This window comes from Periplaneta americana, chromosome 11, assembly GCF_040183065.1.
Source record: "Periplaneta americana isolate PAMFEO1 chromosome 11, P.americana_PAMFEO1_priV1, whole genome shotgun sequence".
Lineage (NCBI taxonomy): Eukaryota > Metazoa > Arthropoda > Insecta > Blattodea > Blattidae > Periplaneta > Periplaneta americana.
The window spans coordinates 80,848,407-80,873,231 of NC_091127.1; the positions used below are offsets into that span (position 1 = coordinate 80,848,407).

General features: G+C 36.8%; 1 protein-coding gene across 1 annotated transcript in view; it reads left to right on the plus strand.

The window, feature by feature from the left end:
- Positions 1-14,265: 14,265 nt before the first annotated feature.
- The window catches only part of LOC138709142 (uncharacterized), a 71,747-nt gene continuing 61,187 nt past the window's right edge, over positions 14,266-24,825 (plus strand). Inside the window, exon 1 of the mRNA XM_069839678.1 lies at positions 14,266-15,401. Within this exon, the coding sequence (XP_069695779.1) occupies positions 15,165-15,401 (237 nt within the window). The 5' untranslated portion in view covers positions 14,266-15,164. The remainder of the gene's footprint in view (positions 15,402-24,825) is intronic.

Genomic DNA, 24,825 nt, shown 5'->3' on the forward strand with positions numbered 1-24,825 from the left:
CGAAAATACCGGTACTTATATATCGGTGCTATTTTCTCGACAAGTCTTGGTTTTCAAAACATACCGTAGATACTGTATTTCCGTAACAATCTCTGTCATTTAAATCCTCCCTGGAATAACGAGTTTCACGTTTCAAAATTATGTTTTTCATTATTTTAAGATTTTATTACTTCCACCATTCCAATAGTTGAAGTTCATTATTTCTCACATAAATACGCAGTGTCTAACAAGCAAAATATTCTTATGGGGACAGATAAAAAAGTTATTCTTTTCCTTCCACCATGTTAATAATATTGTAAAAGAAGTACTTGTACAAATTTTGGTCACTCGACCGCAATTACGATGCCATCCAGAAAGTGATTTTCCCTGGGGCCGTTTACAGAAAGAAACAATTTTATGGAAAGATTTATTGGAACAGATACAGCAATTGTTGCGCTATTTTTCAACATACTCCCCACCAGAAATGAGACATGTGTCATACCATGAGATCAACAGAGAGGTGCAGACGGCTGTCACACATGGTTCCAAACCCAGATGGCAGACTTCTACGACACAGGGATATAAGATTATCCCATGGTATGACAAATGCCTCAATTCCAGTGGGGAACTTGTTGGAAAATGGCGCTGTATCTGTTTCAATAAATCTTTCCATGAAATTGTACTTTCTTTCTGTAAACTGCCCCAGAGAAAATCACTTTCTGGACGGCCTCGTAATTGCAGTCGAATGGAAAAAATTTGTATAAGCACTTGTTTTGATATTATTGACATGGCGAAAGAAAAACAAATTGACTTTTTATCTGTCCCTATCAGAATATTTGCTCGTAAGACATTTTACATTTAAAACACGCACGCACGCACTAACACACACAAATAAATATACTTTTTCTTTCATTTACGCGTAATGTCACTGTAAGATTTCAGGCCCCATTATAATACCGATATAATGATTATGTTGTGAAAAGGCTTCTAACTCGAAAATAAAGCTACTTTTATTGAATGAACAATTCTGTTCACTTTCTTCTCAAGAACACACTCCTAATTTCGGTAGAGACACAAATCAAATGTTTTTGTTGCACCTAACATGTAAGCATAACTACGTAGATTTTGCAGTACTTTCTCTTCTATATAAAACTCCAATTAGTCTATTTAAAAAAGAGGTAAGATAACTTGGAATGGAATAGAATGGAATTTTGGGAGCGGAGTACTTTGACCCAGCACTGCGCCCTTTTACGATTTATTGCGGTAACCCTCAAGCTAGGCGCACTACACTAAAGGTAGTCTACGGTCACACATCGTTACTTTTGCAGCGCAACTTTTTGCAGCTGCAAAAGTTGCGTGTCGTGTTCACACGTAAGCCAAAAGTAGCGCGCTGCACGCTACTTTTCGTGGTGCGCAACCCGAGTGCTGCAAAAGTTGCAACTGGAGGTTACGAGTCTGTTCACACACAAAGCGCTACTTTTGCAGCCGCAGTCATGCTGCAGGTTTCCATCTCCGTGTTGACTTCTCAATATACATTTTGTGGTTATGTTCGCATTATTAAGAAACTCATGCGAAAGCTTCCTTATCTATTATTTGCTTTTCTGTCGTATCTAGTATTCAGAAATTGACATTATTTTTACTATAAAGCTTTTAAAAACGCCTATATACTAAAATGATAACCAACAGTATATTCACGTAATCAATGTTGACAACCCTCCTGTTTGGAACTACGCTACGGAAAATTTAAAAAATGAATTATATCGTCAGCAATTATGCTCAGACTGTGTTGTGTATTTAATAACTGTTACAAATAATTTATTTTCATCACATTTAACATTAAAATATATCCAAATAATAAAAGTATCATTGGCACATTTGGGTGGTAACACTGGTTGCAACCGCAGCAAAAGTTTCAACAAAACCGATATCAAAAATGCTGCGGCTGCAACCCTGAGAACCCTGTTCACACGTCGCTACTTTTAAGCTGCGCGCAGCATGGAAAAGTAGCGGGCAGAAGGTTCGGCAGCCGCTACTTTTCGGGTTGCACCGTTGTTCACACGTCGCAGTACAAGAGTTACGCAGTTTTTTTATACTGCAGCGCTGCAAAAGTAGCGACGTGTGACCGTACCTTAAGATTCACTGCGTGCCAAGTTTCAAGCAAGCCTCTCACTCGTCCCTAGGTCAGCACCCTCCGTGCGTCGCCAGCCGGCGTTCCGGGGAATGCTATGGAATGATAAACTGAAGAAATTTCGACGGAATGATGTAGATACCTAACATGGGGAAATGGGAGAACCCCAAGAAAAACCGCAACTGTTACCTTGTCCGCCACAAGTGTCACTATGGATTTTTCAATAAAAAAAATCCCAGGCTTCACCGGGACTCGAAGCCGGACCGCCTGCGTGACAGGCTAAAGACCACTCATCCACCTCAGGGGACGGTAAGATACCTTATTTTAAGGCTTAAAAAATGTCAGAAGGAAAGATGTTAATTTGTACGCAAGCTCTCGATCAACTACCGAACGAAAATTGCAAGGTAAATGCTAAATTCTAGCTTGTCAACACGTGGACTTCGTTTTAAGACAAGAATCGTCAATCTCTGTGATGTACATTGTTATTGAAGGGGGCGAAAATGTTTCAAGATCTGTAGCGCAATTCATAAGAGGCTATAGTTTTAATTCCTACTCAGCATAGATATGCATTATTTCATCAGAAAAACCAAGCGAATATCTCGTCAACATACGATTGAAAACTTTCGACTCGTAGCATGCACAGTAGGCCTATAGCATTATTTGACTTCGAAAAAAGTCGAGTCGCTCAACTCACTTTTACGTACCGTGTCTGGTTAAGGCATGGAGGGAATCGGACAGTCCGAAGTCTGTGTAAAGTATGTCGGAAAATTGTGTGTCTGGTTAAGGCATGGAGGGAATCGGACTACACTGAATTCAAACAACAAAATGGGAGGGAATAGGGCTGTACCTTTTTTCGGGAGGGAATCGGAATCTCAAATAAGTTATCTTACTGTCCTCTGAGGTGGATGAGTGGTCTTCAGCCTGTCATGCAGGCGGTGTGGGTTTGAGTCCCGGTGAAGCCTGGGATTTTTTTTATTGAAAAATCCATAGTGACACTTGTGGCGAACAAGATAGCAGTTGGGGGGTTTTCTTGGGGTTCTCCCATTTCCCCATGTTAGGCATCTAATAATCCGTGGCGCTACAGCCCGTTGAGGGCCTAGACCGACCAGCCGGCTGCTGACCTCACGCCCACATGCCGAAGCAGAGGTGGACGATCATCCAACCAGAATGGAGGTATCGTGTGGTTAGCATGATGATCCTCCCAGCCGTTATAGCTGGCATTCGCAACCGAATTTCGCTACCTATCGTAAGTGCATCACGATGCTGGGTGGGCACCGGTCCCATACACTGACCGAAATTTCATGAGGAAATTTCTTCCCCCATGATGATTCGAACCAGCGCTCATTCCGTAACGCGAGTCCTAGGCAGGAATGTTAGGCATCTACACACAATAAAATTTTCCGTCACACTTTACACAGACTTTGGACTGTGAAGAATATAACTGAAATAACCAATCTATACCCTTGGTGTGTTTAATCTTCTACAGAAAAGCATTGGGAAGAGCTTTGTAGGGCATGGCATTGCAATATTGCGAAAGATTGATCTGTCCGTTATCTAATTGTTCAATTTTATTCTTTAAGTCATTAATTTTTTGTTTATACGTCTTTGTAGCTGTACCTGGGTGGATAACGGCAGAATTTATTTTAAATTTGGTATCTGCCCGTACTTTGCATAAAACATCTAAAAACACAAAAATGTTGGCGTGTGACGTGTAAAAGCAACTGTTAAATTTGCATGGAAACGTTCACCATTTATGTGTTTAAAGAAAGTCCAAATATTGTTGGAAGTAGACGAGAACACTGTTATGAACCAATATTTTCTACATTTTTCTTAGTTAATTCTAAATTAAAATATTACGATATTTTTAGATTTACTAACAGATGGACTGCTTACATGGACACTAGTGTACAGAGAATATTCTTGTCCGCAACGATATGTAACCAAAAACAGACAGACCATGAAACCCACCCACTCAGTCACCCAGCCAGACTTTATCGGGAGGGAATCGTAGTATTTAATTCCAGCAGCTCCTTTTAGGCGCGGAGGGAATCGGTATATTTACAATTATTGCTTCGCAGGAAATCGGGAAGAAAAATTAATTGCGGTAGGGACTGGAGGAGTCGGTAGCCACCCTGTTGAATGGGGTGCTGAGTAAGGTCGCGGTTAAGGGCTGCCACATACTGAGGGCAAAACTGTCTTAACTTTGTTTTGTCCTTGTCTCTTGCAATGCAGGACAACATAAGGGCAAACCAATTTTGTCTCAACGTCTGCGTACACCAATGACAATATTAGGACTTTTTTTCATTCATTTGTAAAATAGACTTCGTGAAAGAGACTGGACTTTGTGCTGTTTGTATTCTGTCTCGAGGGAGATAGAAAAATCGACATTATTGGATGCATCCCATTTTTAGTCGAAGACTACTGAAAAGAATTGTATGAAGGTCTACGCGACAACCCGAAAAAGTTTCTTCCATACTTTCGTATGAATATATTGTCCAGTTTCGTTGACATGATACACTGCGCACTCTACTACAGACACTACTGTTGGTAGTAAGGCGTTATGGTGAGGGTTGTGACGTCATAAGGCCAGGAAGCTGCGTGGTGCGGAATGAGTTTTAATCTGTGTGCATTTTTTCTCTTAATTGACTTAGTTAAAATGCTTCGAAAATTCTGTATACCGGGCTGCAAGAATAATTATACTGTGAAAAGTGTGTCGTGCTTCAGTTTCCCAAAAGAGTAAATGTTACATGAATAGTGAAAAATCTCCCGTTTCTTTGGCCCACTGTGTATTACATTGTATTATTTTAAACATACAGGACTTTCATTTCAAAACTTCCCAGTCTAAATAACTGATTAATTATTCAAACTGAATTAAATTTAAACAAAAAACACGTCAATTTAGATATTGAGGAGGAAGTTTGAAACCAGGCTTAGTTGCATTTTAAATTATCTCGAAATTAAATTAAGTTTATGAAACCAAAATTTACAACAATTATAGGCCTAATATCTTAATAGTTGTATTGTGTTAACATCTAAATGTAGTATTTTACCTAATATTGAGAAGTAATCTTGCAATATTCGCAGGCAAAAGAGTTCATCAGAAGATCGTTCCAATAAAGGAGGGGAACGACACAGTTGTAAAAGAGAAGCTAGACAATGTTGATATTCCTGAGTATCATCCAAACGTCGAGCTAGAAATTCCAAAGTGTATAATACGTATGGCATATCCTTCATAAGCTGTAACTCATTAAGGAATATATACTCTATTATAATAATGCATTATTGTACTATAAAAGAGAACTTAACAACATAGTAATAAAAGAAGCCATTTCATATCCTATCAAACAATTTTTTTTTAATGAAAACAGTGCTTTCAATTTCACTTGCAATTATACAAGTGAAAATTTTCATCATCAGCATAAGGCTCGATCCGCTCTCATTTTTAACACTGTTGAGCTCATCTTATTTTCGGTCTACCAATATTTCTTCTACATATTGGGTTATAATTCATCATCAGTTTTGGTATGCGGTCTGCTTCCATTCTTTATATATGTTGTTTCCAATCGTTTCTATATTGTTTTATTCTGTCTGTTAATTTAAAAATGTTTAGTTCTCTCTTGATATCTTCACTTCTTTTCATATCCGGTAAGGTGTAACTCGCAACAGATCTCAGAAATTTAATCTCTGCTGCTTCTATTCTTCTGTCGTCTTTTTTAATCAGAATCCAAAATTCAGACCTATAAAGCAACATTGGCACTGCCATTACTTTATAAAATTTAATTTTCGTTTATTTTCTATTATTTTTTTGGGATCTATTAATGACACTGCATACATAGCTGAATTTATTAATCTTGTTTTGAATATCATTCTTCATATAGGAAATGTTCCACCCAAGGTGATTTAAACAATTTATCTGTTCAATAATTTTTCCTTCCAAGATAATTTTTGCTCTTAATGTAGGCTATCTGCTTCTTTAAACACTAAAACTTTTGTTTCGTTAATTGAGATGCTGCTAAAACGTTTGCTTACATTTTCTTCATTTTCAGAACTGGATATTAAAACTTGGTCGTCCGCAAAGAGCAATGTATCTAAGAATATATTTTTTATTTAAATTTTGAAATATTCATTTAAATCCATCTGCCATTTCATTATGATTTTGTCAATATAAATATTGAAAGGAGACAGTGAAAGTGGACATCCTTGTCACTTTTTAGTGACATAATTATATGAATATAAGATGTTGATTACTTCTATCTAAATAATAAGTTTTATACCCCTATTATAAAGTCGATGACAGAACATGACGGTCTTCCTTCATACCACTCCATTCCTCATCGATGATTTCACTCGTGATTTACTTCGACGAACACGTAAGCCTACAGTGTACGAGTGCTTTAAGAAGGGGGTGTCGCCCACAGTGGAAACGCTTTTCAAAAATAACCCAGGGGTGACATTTTATGACCTACAGGTACCTTTCAGGACTTCAGGAGAGAAGGCCGTTCGTTATATTCGGCAAGAAGTATATACCTGTATAACATGTTCCTTTTTCTCGTCCAAAATAAATATATAGAGAACGTATCGTAACTTAGGCCTACTTATGAAGTGCAGTAAGGATACAATTCCATTAGGTGAATATTTAACATATGAGTCAATTAGTTGACAATGTCTATACACCATTTTAGATGCATCTTCATCTTCCATTAGGCAACAAACCTTCTGTATTAAATATGACGAGTCTTTCCAAATACATTCACCAGCTGTTCCGTCCCAGTGTGGTGAATTATGCATATTGGTTGGAAGAAAGAATATTCGTCATGCAATATATGATACTAAAAATAAAACAATTTCACATTTGAAATACAAAAAAGGTTAAGGCATAGTACATAAAACTTAATATTAATTATAAACTCTCATATTGAAACGGATGAATTGCTGAATCTAACAATCAAGTCAATGTTTCCAGATGGTCGATAGCATTTTTCTCTATTAAAGAGAGAGCATTTCCCTTTTTCTTTTCAAGAAAATTCCCTATGTCATAATTTACTGCTACTACTGCTGCTGCTGCTGCTACTGCTACTGTAAAGAGTAGAAATTCTATTACTACTCATAAATTAATATCAATTAATATTTACGGACGAATCTAAAATAAACGTAGGCTATATCAAGAAGACTGTCAGAAAAAGGTACTTTCAAAATGTAAATTTGAAACTTTGTACGCTTAAATATCACAACATATTATCACTATTTCACAATCTTGTCTCTCTATAACTATTATGAAACATTGTCACTACTTGTTATACTACACCATAATTAATTATATTAAAATGTGATTTATGGGATTTAAAAATGTTCGGATGTCTGTACTTGTTACAAATGTACGCTTCGCCACTGATTGTAGCCTACTGAATGCGAATAGCAGAACCTGTGGCGGCGTGGCGCAATTTAGAACATACACAGACAGTGCTTTGTTTTATGAATTTCATTCTATTTTACGTTTAATGTTAAGCAGGGGTGTATTTCAGACCTCGTGAGCTCTGGCGGCGTCAGGGTTCTATTTTTCTAGGCCGGGCGGCGCCAGGACATTTTTATAATTTTCATATTATCGTCGAATTTTGAACTTATAAAAAGACATATTTTATTATTTAAACCATTTCATTCCGAGATCTACTCTGCTGACCTAACAAACTCTATATTTAGATTCTAACCCATGCATTTCGTCTGACATTCCATAAGTATTCCTGCGGAAATGATGATGGCTGATGATTAGACTTGTAATGTTGGGAACCGATCACAAATGTTGACTGCAGCATAGTACATAGGCCTGGGACGTGAGCTAGTACGAGGACATTGACTTGGTTCTGCGATCGATTAGGCCTACGGGAATAACAAGATGAACATAAACAAATCTGGACAGCTCTAAAAGTAAATAATATGAGTTACATTGCATTACAAAGATATATTTTTACATACCTTTCATTATGTGCAGAAGAATTAACATAGAATTATTCGTGGGTTTGAGTTTCCTCCTGCCCTTCAAGGTCCGTACAATTACAATGCACAACTCACATCTTCAGTGCCTCAAAGGTGAATCTTCTCCGATTATCATGGAAACAATTTTTATATCCAGAAAAACTTCGCTCCATATCGCATGTTAACGCATGCTACAGTAGTGACTGGCGAACGGAGTATTCAGCAGGTACACTGTTTACGCATGCTAGAATCTGACTGGTGAACGGATAGTAAACGTGAAACAACCGTAACACACCCTATCGGTACCCAACATTGCAAGCCTAGTGGTGATGATGATGATGATGATGATGATGATGATGATGATGATGACGACGACGACGGCGACGACGACGACGACGACGAAAACAATTACTACCGGTACTACCGAAATCCAAGAGCCAGGGCACTTTTTTGGTTAGAATTAAACAGGGTGCTATTCATAGACATTTCGCTAGCCCGCGCTACGAGCGTGCTAAACTAGCCCCGGCTATCAACTGGTTACTTGTACAGGATTCATATCATATCATGTCGCTAACACTGGTTTATGAATACGAAAAACGTTAATTCGCTGATCATCCACCGGAAGCCCGCGCTAAGAATGTCTATGAATACGGCCCTATTAGACTAGCCGGCATTTCGGAAGGCGGTCGGCTGCTATATGCGTCGTAGAATTTCTGGTATGTGACGTCATAAGCTTGTACAGTAGAACCACAGTCTAGTATCTACAGTCACGAAGCTCAATACGTAGTAAATATGCATCCCTAGATAGTTGCTAGGATTGCTGATATCGCCTCATTTCAGACAATGCGAAATAGTACCGGCGCAGTCTATTGTTCATAGCACCCTCACAACTCAAGCTTCGTGAAATCGTGACTGTATATACTACTAGACTGTGGTAGAACCAATCGGAATCAGTCTGTAACACGTACTTTCCGAGTTTCTTTGTTCACGTGTGAGTGTTTCAATACATTGATTAGGTAAAACTAACATTTACTGTGTGTAAGATAAATAAATGGAAGAAGTGACTGTAAAAATACAAGTATTGCACAGGCAGGCGCGGAAAATAGTGTTTAAGTTGTATAATGTTTTTAAAAACGTTGACGCTGGCTGCCAACGCGCAAAAAACGACTGCAAAAGCATGTTGTGTGGGATTGAAAACCGTGCAAAGAATATTGTTAGTGAAGGAAAGAGGTTTTGTTTGGTGTCATGCTTACAGTAATCAACGGCTAAGGTCATTATTGTCTTTTAATATTTTAAATTCTCTCCTACGCTATTTGTATTGCACGTACGCGTGAAGTACGATGTGGCAATGTTATACGCTGCCTTGCTCTCTCTCGACGCAAACACTAGCAGACGATCGCCTTCCGAATTGCCGTCGACTCTAAAAGAATGAATAAATAAATTTATCACACGCGCGCGGAGCATTAAGACGACAATTATTAATCTCATTAAGTAAGACAACTGCGTAATACTTTTCATAATTTATCAAGTGTTTATTTATCTGCGTTCGTGTATGGAAAAATCGGACTAATCGTCAATAAGGTATGGTACCACCACAGTCGTATATACAGTCACGAAGCTCAATACGTAGTAAATATGCATTCATAGATAGTTGCTAACCACTAGGATCGCTAATATCGCCTCATTACAGACAATGCGAAATAGTACCGGCACAGTCTATTGTTCCTAGCATCCTCACAACTAAAGTTTCGTGACTGTATATACTAGACTGTGGTACCACTACAAAAATGCATTTCTGTATAGAGTCCATTATAGTAACTAATTCCCGTATAAACCTATTAACTTAAACTATACGGTACCGAGCGCATGAGGAGAGTTCGCGCGCTGCAAGAGAAGACAAATTACGTATAGTTCATTCGTTATCTCGTGAAACCAAATGCATTCGTGCGCCGTAGCTCATAGTAAGAGTCTTATGGTGGAAGTAACGAGCTAGCTAGCTTACAAGTCGAAACGTATCCGTAGCGAGGGAAGGAAACTTCTCAGTCCACTTTTTCTTTCTCCTCACGCGCAGGTAGGTTTCACGAGATAGTACCGAATAGCCTATAACGTATCACGGCGGCGTAATACATTTCGTATCAAGGCGTATTTATTTTGTTTAGCTCTCTCGTTGTTCTTACCCAACGAGTTATATTACTAGTAATACACAGCTAATCCATAGTCTCAATCTAAGTTGTATCTGTAGATGTAGATGCACCTTAAAGTTTCCGAGATAGTCTGTTAGCGATCTTTTGAGTGTAGTTACATCATGGCAGAAAATAGACTTCCGATATTAGCTACAGGTGCATATACTTTCTTTAAACTTTACGCATTCAAGCAATGCATGCAAGAGTGAACGAAACGCATTCAATTGTGCGTGCCTTTTTTCACTAAAAATGAGAGCGCATGCAACAATTGAAAGCTACCCATCGCGTTATTTCGTTCAACAGTAGCATGTAGCGAGCAGCTGATTCTTCTAGGTGACCGTAAAGGAAGTGAAAATTTGTTTCGTTGGATGAAATCACTCTCATTTTATTACAAAATAGAACAACATGTTTAATTTTGATGCCCTGTAATAAAAAATATAAGAAGAGCCATCTGCCATCAAATACGGTATGATTAAAATAAGTGATGATTTTTTTTATTGCCCAACCAATCACAATTAGGCCTATAGTGAAATAAAATATTGCAGGCCATGGTCTACATTATCTCAACTCTATATTATAGGGACTCTAATATTTATAACAGATTATAATACGTACTTGAACTCATTTAACGAAGAATCGCAAAAGGTTAACAACATTAAGTGCACTAAACAATAATCATAATCCTAATAGACTGCGAAAAATCTGTGTGCTATCTTTTATCGCATATATAGGCCTACAAAGTGAAAAAAATGGAAGAAAATGGGTATCCTTATTCTGAAATAGTTGTTGAACTTTATTCTATTAATAAAAAAATCCAGGTGGAAAATGAGGACGTTAAGAGTAAGTGGCATAGCTGGTATTTATAAATCCACATCTTTACATTCTTTCAGTAAAGTAATGTAAACTATTAACAATGATATTACGAATTTCAGATATGAAGAAGTACAAGACGACAATATGTACCGATTATGATATCACTATACAAGATATCACTTACTTAGAATCTCTCTTGGATGAAAAGAAGGGCAAAGAAAATTTGATAAATGATAGCATTGAAAGGTAAAACGTGCAACTACAATTTATTACAGGGTAAAAAGAAACGTGCCCTTATAATTTAACCCTATTTTATACATATTGTTAACGGCTTATAGCAATTTTCCATTGTATATTCATTCAGAAGGCGAGGAATAATTTAGGGGTTTTATGTCTAGCTAAATGAAGAAATGTAAACATAAAGATGAGACTGAGGACTTCAATGTCCTCAAGTGTTTTGAGACGTGACGGGAATGTGCATAGAGTTTTATCAAGCATTTCTATCACCTGTTCATTCAACCAATAGGACTTAAATGTAACAAAATTCATATTCATACAGTGCTTGTTATTATGTATAAGATACTTATGTTTTAGGGACATTGGAACTAGCTAGCAAGGAGTTGTAAAATACAGCCTTCATACCCATTGTAATGGAGTCCTACTCGTAATATACCGATATATTTTTTTGTTCCATACTTACTTTATAAATACAGTCCCATGTTAATATCTGACTCATGTCCAAAGACATTCCATGAAATTCCAAGTTTTCAATGTCATCAGCCACATCTATTTTCGGTATAATTATTTATTCAATCTGGTAGAGCTAAAGTCAGCAGGCCTTCTCTTCCGCCCAGCCAGGCTCTAATTGAATACAATAAACTTACCTGTTTCAGTAACAATTACAATAACAGCTAAAACGGACATCAATAATATGACAGTGAGATATAAAAGAAAATGTGTTCCTATGTGTAGTTTTGTAAAAGTGGTAGTCGCAGGGATTATGGTGCTCTGAATACATGCATTATTGACATTTAAATCTCTATGTTTTTTTTTTTTTAAATTATTCACGTTTTAAACTTCGTACATGTTATTGATCAACCTCAATTTCCCTTAACAACCTACGTCTAGATATGCTTGAGCAGTTATGTATCTGAGAAGATTTAATATTTGGAGAGTGATTTCTGGCATTGTTTTCATTTTGTTCTCCCAGTAACCTACAATCTAACATAACCATATGGAGTGCCTACATCAGTATATGTGTGATCTTCCATCAGGCCTCTCCACGACACTTAACAACTTAACAGATTCCATTCCAGCTGTGGGAAAAAGATTTTGGTTGTTAAGGCAGTCTTTATTTATTATTTTTTTTTTTTGTACTGGCTGATTGGTGATCAGGCGTGAGATGTATAAGTTTTTTTAAAAAAAGGCCAGCCACCAACTGTTGCAGAACTACTAAAAAATTTACAAAATGTGTTTGATTTTCCTTATGAAAAATCTACGCTGCAACAGCTTCTAATAAAACTCGGGTTTTATTTCCACACTTTGAAGAAGAAACAAATTGTAATGAAATCTGCACGAATAATTGCCTGGCATTACAGATTCATAGAACATCTTCGTAAGTTGTGTTCAGAGGATCGTGGTTTGATGCCCATGATGTGAAGAAAGGGTGGGATGATGGAATCTGCAAATTCATCCTGAAGACACCAACATCAAGAGGCTAGCGCATCATGGTATTGCACACGGGAAGCAGTGAGGTGTGGGTGGAAACTTGTCTCTTTTGTCGGCTAAGAACATTGGGGATTGAAAAGCTGATAGCCATGACGAAATGACAGCTCAAGTTTTCGAAAACTGGTTCAAAAACCATCTTTTAGAAAACCTACCACGAGATCGAAAATTTGTAATTGTGATTGACAATGCAAGGTATCATTTGCGGCAGCTGATTCAATTTCCTACAATGAACAGCAATGTTAAAGACATAATTAACTTTATAAGGCACAATAATATTACTGTTCCTAACCCCATATCCATCAAGGCAGTTACGTTGCAGGAAATGAAATCAGCCAATATTAGTAAGAAATATGCAGTGCAGGAGCTCGCAGCCTCATATGGATACATATGTTATGACTTCTTCCATACCACTGTATTCTAAATCCTTTGAAAATGATCTGGGCCCAACTAAAGTCTTATGTTAGGGAAAACAATATTACCTCGACTCTGAGAGCTAGTAAGTGTCAACTTCTGCGTCATGGAGCTGCAACAATCGGTCCTCCTGTGTTCAACATGCAATTAAAATGGAATAGAATTACATGAAGCACGACAGGAACAGCAACCAAGAGCGATTTGTGATTCACTTAGAAGAAAATGACGATGATTAGAGGTAAGAGAATCAAAATGCTATATCATATTTTATTACATAGCTACCACTAAAGTTTTGCTGTGGATTTGGACACGAAACACAAATTCGCATTATCTTCTTTTGGTATTAATTTTTTATTATTATTATTGATATAGGCTACAGTAAGTATGGAACTATATTAGTAATTTGACCATACAATGACTCTAAAACGGATCTTTATACACACAGTAACTCAAAATTCTCAATTCATTAATTCACGATTGATTGAATGAATTTAAAATTTGTTGCATAGAAATAAATATACTATTGTTTCTTACCCACATGGCGAAGTCAATGTAAAATGTGACAATTGCGAGCCTACAAATTTCCGCACGCATCTTTAATGACTGGGGTGGATTGTGCAGCAAAGTTCTTCTAGCAACAAAAGGGACCAACTGGGGATCCTTTGAGAAATCCTACTATTCAGTAATTGTTGTTGGATTGTAAGTAGTATCTAGTATGTGTGAAGATGCGAAAAGTGTTGAAATCAAAATTAGCAATTTTCCTCTGCTTGAAACAAAGAAGACATAAGCTATGTGTAGTAAGAAAAGTAGTAAGCTACATTAAATTTATTTAATAGACCTAATTTATATAATTTATATGAACACAACCTTTGCAATAATTGCAACTTCCCAATCTGAATTCGAAGTATTATTAATGTAAATGTAGTAGTATGTAGTAGTAGTATTTATTTTGCTAATAATTGTAACATAAAATATAATATATACAGATAAAACTTTGGTGTCTGTTGAATTTTAATAATGAGAATAAACTGATGGTTAATACTGTGCCATCATCATCATCATCATCATCATCATCATCATCATCCAAGGATCTAAGCCTAGCGGCCTCTTCCAGTCCCATTGTCTATCCGTTATTTTTCTAATAAGGCGACCTTGGCTCCATTTCCTGTTGGTTGCTATTTGAAAATTAAGTTGGTTATCTCTCTTTAGAAATTCTCTCCCATGTGGTCTCCATTTATTCCTATAATGGTGAGTTTAGTCAAAAACTGGTTCAACTTTAACCTCCGATAATATTTTTCTCTGTTTTATGACCCTGTCAAGTGTATTTTGCTGTCCACCTCATGAATGTTATTTTATTTCTGCCGCCGCCGTGATGTGGGATTCATCTTTTTTTTCATAGCCTCGGTCTCACATCCATACAATAACTTCTTCTTCAGAAACTAAAACATCAGGAGGTAACTCAACATTTGTAACTGTAAGAAGAAGTGGAGCATTATTGCTTTCTGCAGAAAAAATATTTTCAAAATATTCACTTATTGCTGTTATTGGAATTTTACAAGGTTGAGGTTTATTATTTTTTCTATTTTATGAGCAATTTTATGTCTTTGGTTATACAAATTATACTAGGCAAGCTCATATTCATAGCGTTCCCGATTTTTCTCTCTGTTTTTTATTTCCGGACTGGATTTTTAGAAGATCTATAATTATTTCTGCAGTTATTGTTTAAATTCCGGGCTTTATAATACTTAGTAGTGGGATGTTGAGGCCCAGGCAATTCAGGTAAAAAATTAATAAAGAATTCTAAAAATGTCTGTAGTAAGTGTTTCAAATTCATCTTTAGTACCATTTAGTATACCTATGTTTTGCGAAAGACACTTCGAAGTGCATATTGAAAAACGTCCATTCAATAATATGGGGCCAAATTATGAAACTGTCTACGAAGATTTGAAGCTATGACCAGGAGCAAATCCTTTACCTCTGTCCTAAAATGGCTATCACTGCAATACATTTTTTTAATATATAAACGACATTTATTTTATTTTAGTGAAACAAGTAAACTGGAACTACTGAAGGAGCACAAAAACAGTTTACTTAAAGAGCTGGATGTGGAACGAAAGAGAACTGCAGAAGAAGAGAAGATCCATGATTCTATTACCTCCAAATATGAGTCAACATGGGAAAATTATAAGGTGATTATTGGAAATTTAAATGTGTGTGTGTTTGTGTGTGTCCAATGCCTACCCACTTCACTTACATGATTCGGGTTGCGCATATTGCGGATAGATGGCAGGACAGTGACCCATTTTCAAATTGCACACCACTTTGTCAGACCACACTGTGCATGATGTGTATATGTGGAGAGTTATGTCGTGTACTAGGGTAAGTAATTTATGTGTAAGTGTAGTGTAGGGAATGAGTGAATATGGGGGTGAAGGGAGAAGGGGAAACACAATGCCGGCATATAGTCTACTCCTGTGGAATAGCACCAAGGGGGCCGCCAGGCTTACTGTCCCTGTCCGCAAACGAATCACTATCAACAGTGACATATGCCTTCTCTTCAGATGCACTGCGGAGAGATTTGGGATTTAACCCAGGCATATTGTTGCAAAATCTAGTGATTAGAAGTTGTGCACCGCCACCTCTCCAGAAATTTAAATGTAGAATTGCAATAATGTTTCATTCATTGTTCTTTCCTTGTATTTGCTATATGTATTTTCAAAAGATTCTGCATTTCATAATTCGCATTGTTTGCTTATTCGAAAGAAAAGTTTAAAGTTTACTTTCTGTTTCTCTGTCCATATAATAATAATGTTTCATTCATTGTTCTTTCCTTGTATTTGCTATACGTATTTTCAAAAGTTTCTGCATTTCATAATTCATATTGCTTGCTCATTCGAAAGAAAAGTTTTAAGTTTTCTTTCTGTTACTCTCTCCATATATTGTACAATACCATAAAAAGTAATAAATATTCTAAGTCACATATACAAGACACTGTGCACGCTCAGAGACCTAGAACATTGATACACAAGCTATCACTAATGGAGTTATTGAAATTCGTTCTATTTTGAGTGTTATCATAACCTGTTCTGGAATGCGCTTGAAAGAATGCGAAGAATATGAATTTGTTATAAATAATAAATTGATATAAATCTTGTAGTAAAATCAAAATTTGGATCTTTGTGAGGATATTGAAATACCATACCGTCTGTCTCATCTTAGTAGCTCAGTAGCAAATCTACGCGTCATGTGGAGGGGAGCGGGTTTGAGCCTCATACCAGTGATTTTATTTTCCTTGAATAATGTTAAAGTAGAGTTTTACAGAGTCTTGGGACCGATGTTTCAGTTTGTTTAATTACTACCCATCTCCTATCAGTTATTCTGACCAGTGTAAGTTAATTTGTGTCTATTTCTACTTACTAATAATGCCTCCACTTTTTATCTCTTACATTTCTTGCTGCTCTCTTCAAAGTTTCCTCTGCTGGGACCAGGTATCAGTTCAGGACAAGATACTGGTATTTCACAATGTCTAATTGCATTTAACATATTTGCAGGGAAAGTTACAGTACAATAAATTCAACCACTGACTGTTCTTAGCTAAAACTTTCCTAAGAGTTCGATTACTTTCAGTCCAATGTTTTAAACACTCCATATAAATTGTCATTAATATTCCTTACAATAGCATAATATCATCAGTACAGTTCATTAAATTTAGCTTCTTTACTATGTAGTCAGAAAAACCATTTTGTCCTCGCCAGTCATGTGGTAGCTCCCTCCACGTATTCTGTTCACCTAAACCTGAAAATAAATATACGAGGGTAAGTCAATAAATAAGTCGCAAACATCGGTTTACCGAATACAATTTTAAATTCTGCGCGCATATTTTGCCAGCAGATAGCAGCATATGTATGCTAGACAGTAGAGACTGTACGGTATCCGCGGCCCACTGTCAGTCAGTGGCAGCCAGTGCAAGGTGGCGGGTGTGCTGCATGAGTGTGCAAAATAGAAGAACAGAGCACGGTTGTGCGTTTTTTGTGGGCCAAAACACTGTCTACAGAAGAAGTGCAAGGCGAAATGAGTCCCGTGTCAGAGATCAGGAGCGACCTGGTTGTTGTGCAGAGGTATCAACTGAAGCCACATAATGACCGGCCTGTGATGATTGGTGATGTAGCCCATGCTGTAGGTTGTTCGCATGGAACTGCTTACAACATCATGTATGAGCAGCTGAAGTTTCATAAAGTTTGTGTATGGTGGGTCCCCTTCCAGTTGTCTACGGAACACAAAATGGAGCCTCTCCTTGCAGCACCTCAATTGGTACAGTGAGAAAGGAGAGGACTTCATATGGCGAATTGTTACAGAGGACGAGTTGTGGGTTGACAACTTTCAATCGTAAACCAAACGATCTTCCATGGAATGGAAACATCCTGTCTTCCCATCCAAAAAAATTCAACATGATTCCATCAGCCCGCAAGGTTATGCTGACCATGTTTTGGGACATGCAAGGAGTGATACTGCTGAAATTTCAGCCTCACGGTCAGACTGTGAGTGCCTCGTCGTACTGTACCACTCTGCAGGAACTGAGACAGGCCATTCGCCACAAACGACCTGGACTCCTGACAGCGGGCGTATTTTTCTGGATGACAATGCCCGCCCACACACAGCCAGACAAACGCAGGAGCTGTTGTGAACATTTCATTGGGAATGCTTGAAACATCCATCGTACAGTCCTGACTTAGCCCCCAGTGATTTTCATCTGTTCGGGCCCCTAAAAAAATCATCTGGGTGGCTACCATTTTGAAAATGATGATTCTGTAGCCCAAGAGGTCACTTGTTGGCTGTGAAAGCAGCCAAAAGACTTCTTTGCTGCTGGCTTTCAAGAACTTGTAAAGAGATAGGATAAATCACATTATACATTGACTTCGCCATGTGGGTAAGAAACAATAGTATATTTATTTCTATGCAACAAATTTTAAATTCATTCAATCAATCGTGAATTAATGAATGGTGAATTTTGAGTTATTGTGTGTATAAAGATCCGTTTTAGAGTCATTGTATGGTTAACTTCTTCAAACTAATATATTTCCATACTTACTGTAGCCTATATCAATAATAATAAAAAAAGTGTATTATTCCTAAGTGTACGATTTGCTTCCCGTCTTTTATTGAAATAATTATCTCTATTCGCCTCAACTGGATCCTGTAAGAATTTCAATTTTGCCTGTTTCCTTCTTTCTACTACCATGCAACAATCTTCATCAAACCACGGTTTCTTTTTCTTAGTTTCATAATAACTATGCTCTGTTCAGCTGCAATTTTGATATTATCTCGGATATTTTCCCACATGCTATTAACATCTAACTCTTCCTCAACTTCGTCGGAACTTGCTAATATGGCAAACCTATTTGAAATTTCGACCTGATAATGTTGCTTAGTTTCCTCGTTCTTTAATTTCGGAATATTGAATCTTCTAATATTAACTTGTTGCTCTACTTGCTTGGCTACTGATATTCTTTCTCTTAGTTCTCCAATTACCAAATAATGGTCAGAATTACAGTCTGCCCCCCTGAAGGTTCGAATGTCTACTATACTAGTATGTCTTCTTTTATCTATCAAGATGTGATCTATCTGGTTATGTGTCACTCCATCTGGAGAAGTTTAAGTATATCCTTATGGGGGAATGTTGTACTTTTGACAATTAAATTTTTTGATGTGGTAAAGTTGACTAACCTAACTCCATTATCATTACTAATTCCCATTTCAGTTTGGTTGATAGGCTTTCCCCTCTACTCACACTCTCTACCATCAGTGAAGGGGAAAATGCTATTGTCCAGCTCACAAACGTTCGACTAATTGACTTTCAACATAGTGACAAATTTATTATCGAAACTGTTTACCGGTAAACTATATTTCAAAAGTCTATACTAACCGTTCATATTTCATTTTATTGCCGTTTATATCAACTGGCACATTAAAATGCTTCTGCAAGCAGAAGATAAATGTTTTCTCCACCGCTAGTTGCTACTCTACAGCATACACAAAGGGACAGTGTGCACTGTGTCGCTCCCCCCGACTTCATAATACAAACTAACATTCCTTAACTTAATTAATTATTAGTTGAAAATATTGTAAGAACAACACTAAAATATACTCAAACATATAATCGTCAGACATCTGTGTCACTGCATTTTATATTCACTAATGCATTTCATTTAATATTTTATTTTCTTGTGTGTACAGTTTGGGGGAATGCAGGTATAAGAGATAACAGCTACTGGTCTGTCACTGACGGACTCAGGGCAAATACAAGGGGAAAGAAATGTCTTCGCATCCTCTCAACTTGTATGAAATGTCGTTTAGTTACGTGTAGGCTCTCTTTTCCAATAGTCGGTTTAAAAATATCCTCCCGTCCTACTTTAGCATTGAAATCCCCCAATAAAATTTTCATGTGATATCTAGGTAACTGATCAAAAGTCTGTTCCAATTCCTCATAGAAGCTATTTTTATATGGTCGTCTTTCTCTTCTGTAGGGGTGTGAGCATTTAAAACTACGATATCGCACCATCTACCCTTAAGTACTAAATACGATAACCTATCACTGATAAATTCGACCTTTTTTACAGCTGATTTTATTCTTTTATGAGTAAAGAATCCTGTTCCTAATTGGTGATTATCGTTTCCTTCCCCATAATACAAGTAATCTCCTATTTGTGTTATGCCGTTCCCATCTAACCTAACCTCCTGTACTCCTACAAAGTCTATTCTATATTTAGCTAGTTCTTTTGCTACTAATGTTACCACTCCTGTTCTATATAGACTTGTAACATTCCAAGTACCAAATCTCAAAACCTTATTCCTTTACTGTGGTCATACCAGAGAATCAGTTCCATTCCCAGGTTTATTTGAAGGTTTCGTAACAAGCTGTTTTTTACAGTGATGAGTTGTTAGCCCTTCGCCCAACCAAGCTGGAGGACCACCCCTCATCGGCTGTCCGCGACTGCTTATTCAATATATTCACAGCTACCCTCCATATCTGATCCGATCCGCAACCTGAGGACGCGCCATGCCGTAGTGATAGGGACCCACAATACATGGGGCTCAACTACACCACTGGTAATAATTGAAGAGAATGATTCCGCGTTAAGTCCATTTTTATGAAAGGACTGGGCTAGTTTTTTAATCCACTGTTCTACGGACTAAGTGAGTTTTCAAGTGACGTGCAAAATATCACAACCTTTTAGACAACCATTGTTATGGAAGAAAACAAGCTTAAAATATAATGACAGAGGGCTCAGACTTAATCATATACAAATGTATAAATCATAAAAATAGCCAAATGGACTGTGTGAGGTTTGAGATCACACTCTTCATTATTATTCTGAGGAAAGTGAACACTTCTGTAGAAAAATTTCCGATCCCTGTATCCAACGTTATTTCGTACATTTTCATAAGCCCTGAGATATGAAATTCTTGTTTTTCATATAAAGCTCAATTCACATTATACGGAACGTCATTGTCACATCATAGACCAGCAGCGTTACATCAAAATATTGCACAACGCATTTTATATGGTAGCGTTCACATATACAGGCAACGTCATGGACCTTCAATGGTACTGACCATCTGGGATTCTCGAGGAATGTTTTGACGTGACAGAACCTGTATGTGGACGGTTTGTTCTGCTAGAGCTAGACTCTAGCTGCACTGTTAAACATTAACATGTCGTAGCTCCTACAACAATCAATTGCACTGTAATTTTTAGGATTCATATATAAATGTCTAAGGAAAGCAAAGACAAAATTTGGAATCAAAATCTCTTTTGGACAGTGAGAAAAAAATTACAAACTTTTTTTATTTTTCACGTTACGGGGGGGGGGGGGGGGGTCAAAGCGAAAGAAATGTTTAGAAAGAATGGAAATTACTTTTAAAAGTGGCTGATGTTCAAAACCTGTACCGGTTTGCGAGTTACGGCACGTTTAATGTGGGGGTTTGCATGGCAGATTTTTTTATGCAGAGTGACAACTTTTATCTGTTAGAACTGTGGATTCTCATAGAAATCATCGGTCTGATTCCAAATTTGTGTTCAAAATATTTCCATTGCTTAAGGTTTTCGAGTTAATTATGAGTTTTTAAATGTAATTAAAATATTCCTAGTACAGTATATAAATAACATCTATGTTGATTAAACACTAGTATAGCATAATTATTTGAAATTGAGAAAAAAGAAAAGAAAGAATTTATTATTGTATTACTGTCATTATTATTATTATTATTATTATTATTATTATTATTATTATTATTATTATTGGCGGCCGGTAGTTCAGTTGGTAGAGCAGCTGGCTACGGACTGGAAGGTCCGGGGTTCGATCCCAGGAGGTGACAGGATTTTTTCTCGTTGCCAAACTTTCAGAACGGCCCCGAGGTTCACTCAGCCTCCTATAAAATTGAGTACCGGGTCTTTCCCGGGGGTAAAAGGCGGCCAGAGCGTGGTGCCGACCACACCACCTCATTCTAGTGCCGAGGTCATGGAAAGCATGGGGCTCTACTCCGTGCCCCCCAAATGCCTTCATGGCATGTTACGGGGATACCTTTACCTTTTTATTATTATTATTATTATTATTATTATTATTATTATTATTATTAGTGTAAGTGGAAGAGAAGGCAATGGGACCTAATTTATTTGAATTTATCTGGCAGTGTTATTATTATTATTATTATTATTATTATTATTATTATTATTAGTGTAGGTGAAAGAGAAGGCAAAAGGACCTAATTTATTTGAATTTATCTGGCAGCATTATTACTCGTATTATTATTATTATTATTATTATTATTATTTTTTTTTTTTTTTTAAATTTATTTTCGTTGTTGGTAACTCTATAGCATCTATTAGATGCTTGATGGTTGTGCTAACAGATGGAGTTACTTGTCAACAATGTGACGCTGAAACATGTGTTCAGGTTACTGCCCAGTGACAGTCCTGATGTATTTTTATATTTGTGATGATTGGTTAATTAATATTAACCCGGCACACTCACAATCACACTCACATTCATACAAATTTCCAGACTCTAGACACCCAGGGAATTCCTCTTCTTCAAGAAAAATTTACTGAGAGCCAAGCCCGGGAATCGAACCCGGGACCTCCTGATCTGGAAGCCAGCATGCTGACCAACAGATCACGGAGGCAGTCAGTTATTATTTTGAAAACAAAATTGAAGTCGGAGCAATGATAAAAGTTGTCACTCTGCATAAAAACATCCACCACACAAACCTCTGCATTAAACTCCCCGTAACTCGCAAACTGGTACAGGTTTTGAATATCATCCACTTTTAAAAATAATTTCCATTCTTTCTAAACATTTCTCTCGCTTTGACCCCCCCCCCCCCCCCCTGTAACGTGAAAAATAAAAAAGTTTGCCGCTTATAAACTTTTGATACATCAATGTCTATTTCTCACTGTCCAAAAAGGATTTTGATTCCAAATTTTTTCTTTGCTTTCATTAGACATTTATACAATGAATCCAAAAAATTAAAGTGCAATTGATTGCCTCACATAAGAGCTACGACATTTTTTGAGAGCATAGACTACTTATCTATTCTTGATGACGCCAGCAAACTGACGGTCACTTGCCATTAAAATCATGTGAATGAGTTTGCATTGAACGGTGACAGTGATGGTCTGTGACGTTGATGTTCCGTATAATGTGAATCCACGGTAAAATAGATATCTTGGTTAAGTTTTCAGACGTTCTTTACATAAGAAAGAGTAAGCTTCGAATTTGGGTGAAGGAAATTGAAGGTATATAATTTATATTGTCTTTGAATAGGTAGAAATTTAACAATTTTACTGCTAATAGACGTTCATTGAAAGCAAATCTCTCTTTTACTTAATAAGAAATGGTATCACATACCTATCTCTTTTCCAGAGACGCGATATTGCGAGTTCTTTTACGTTTCTTCATGGGAGGAGTTTCTTCTGGTTGATGAGTAACAGAAGTTTAGATTATCCTTTATTTTCAAAGATGATATTAATTAAGCGGTTTTTAAAATTCCATCTTGTGTTTGATTCTCTGGGTATTCGTTTGCAAACATTATCCTGCAGAGCTAATCATGAGTATGACTTAGAAAAAATGCAGATATAGCAGCAGTGGCGCAACAACGTAATTTGTTTGAGGAGGGGTAAGAATTTTGTCTTGTGCAATATTCATGACAAGTCTTACCATAATTCTGATGGGGGTCATTAACTATATGTTATGCAATCAACTAGCTTAAAACTATAAATTTAGTGAACTAAAGGAAGGCGGCAAGGAATGATACAATATTATCGTCATTAATCAATTTTATTTACTCTTTATTATACTTCTATTTTTTTTTGTTGTTGTTATTTTTACGAATATTTATTCACACACAAATGTACGAACTAACAATATGATATTAATGTATAATGTGCATAGGATTATGTTCTTACAACTTTCCGAAAATATTACTGTAGCTTGACATTCATTAGTTACTGAATTTTTCCACTAAGCTGTCCAAGTCGAGTGCATACAAATGTTCTTTGTATGTGTGTAGAACACATACTAGTACACGGTTCAGCCTCTTCTGGGTCATGATAGATCGCAGATGCATTTTGATTTCTTTAACATTGAGAAACTAAGCTTAGTTGTTGCTTATGTATGTAATAGGAATTACCAAAAGAATTCTCAATAGTTCTGCAATAAGTGTGAATAAACTTGTGTTTTCCCATGGAATCCTTTATTTTTTTCTAGAGCAGTATAAATGTTTGTAAATTCCACGGACTTTCAGCAGATGTTCTTCTTAGCTATCAAATATTTTAGGAGAGTAAAAGCTATACTACTCGTATTTAAATCTTACCCCCTTACTCCACCTCCCCGTTATTGCACCACGTATAACTGTGAAACTGCTGAAAAATACTTACTTGTGAATTCTATGTTGTTGCCTTTTCGGCATTTCTATAATTAGATTCAGCTGATGTGCACAGCAATTAAAAAAAAAAAAATTGTGTATATTTGTATAGTTACTTAATCACTGTCTGCAAACCTCTCTTCTCCTCACTCATTTATAAATTTGGGCAATAAGTTTGTTGTCACTGTCGCCACTCAAAACTATATTCAACTACTATGACAGGATTCTGCTAATCCTTCAGCATTTTGGGCTTTTGGCTTAAAAAATTCTTTCATGCACATCATTGCCCAATTCATAATGGAAAACAATAACTTGCTGCATATGACCTGATACGTGAGCTGTATCATATGACATTACTGACACAAATTGAGATTGTTTATTTCAGCACATATTGCAGCATGACACACCTCGAGGATACAGTCTAGACTTCAGCACATGTTTCAGCATGACACACCTCGAGAATACAGTCTAGACTTGAGCACATGTTTCAGCATGACACACCTCGAGGATACACTCTAGACTCTAGAGTTCATTTTGGATTGTCTTTGAAGTTCCCTTGACACTTTCAATTCAAAAAATGAATTTTGAGAGACTCATCTCACTTTTCAGCAGATTCCAACAATCCTCGAAACATGCCAGGATTCGATGACTGCGACATTTCATCATGACCACATAATGGAAGTTCAAATT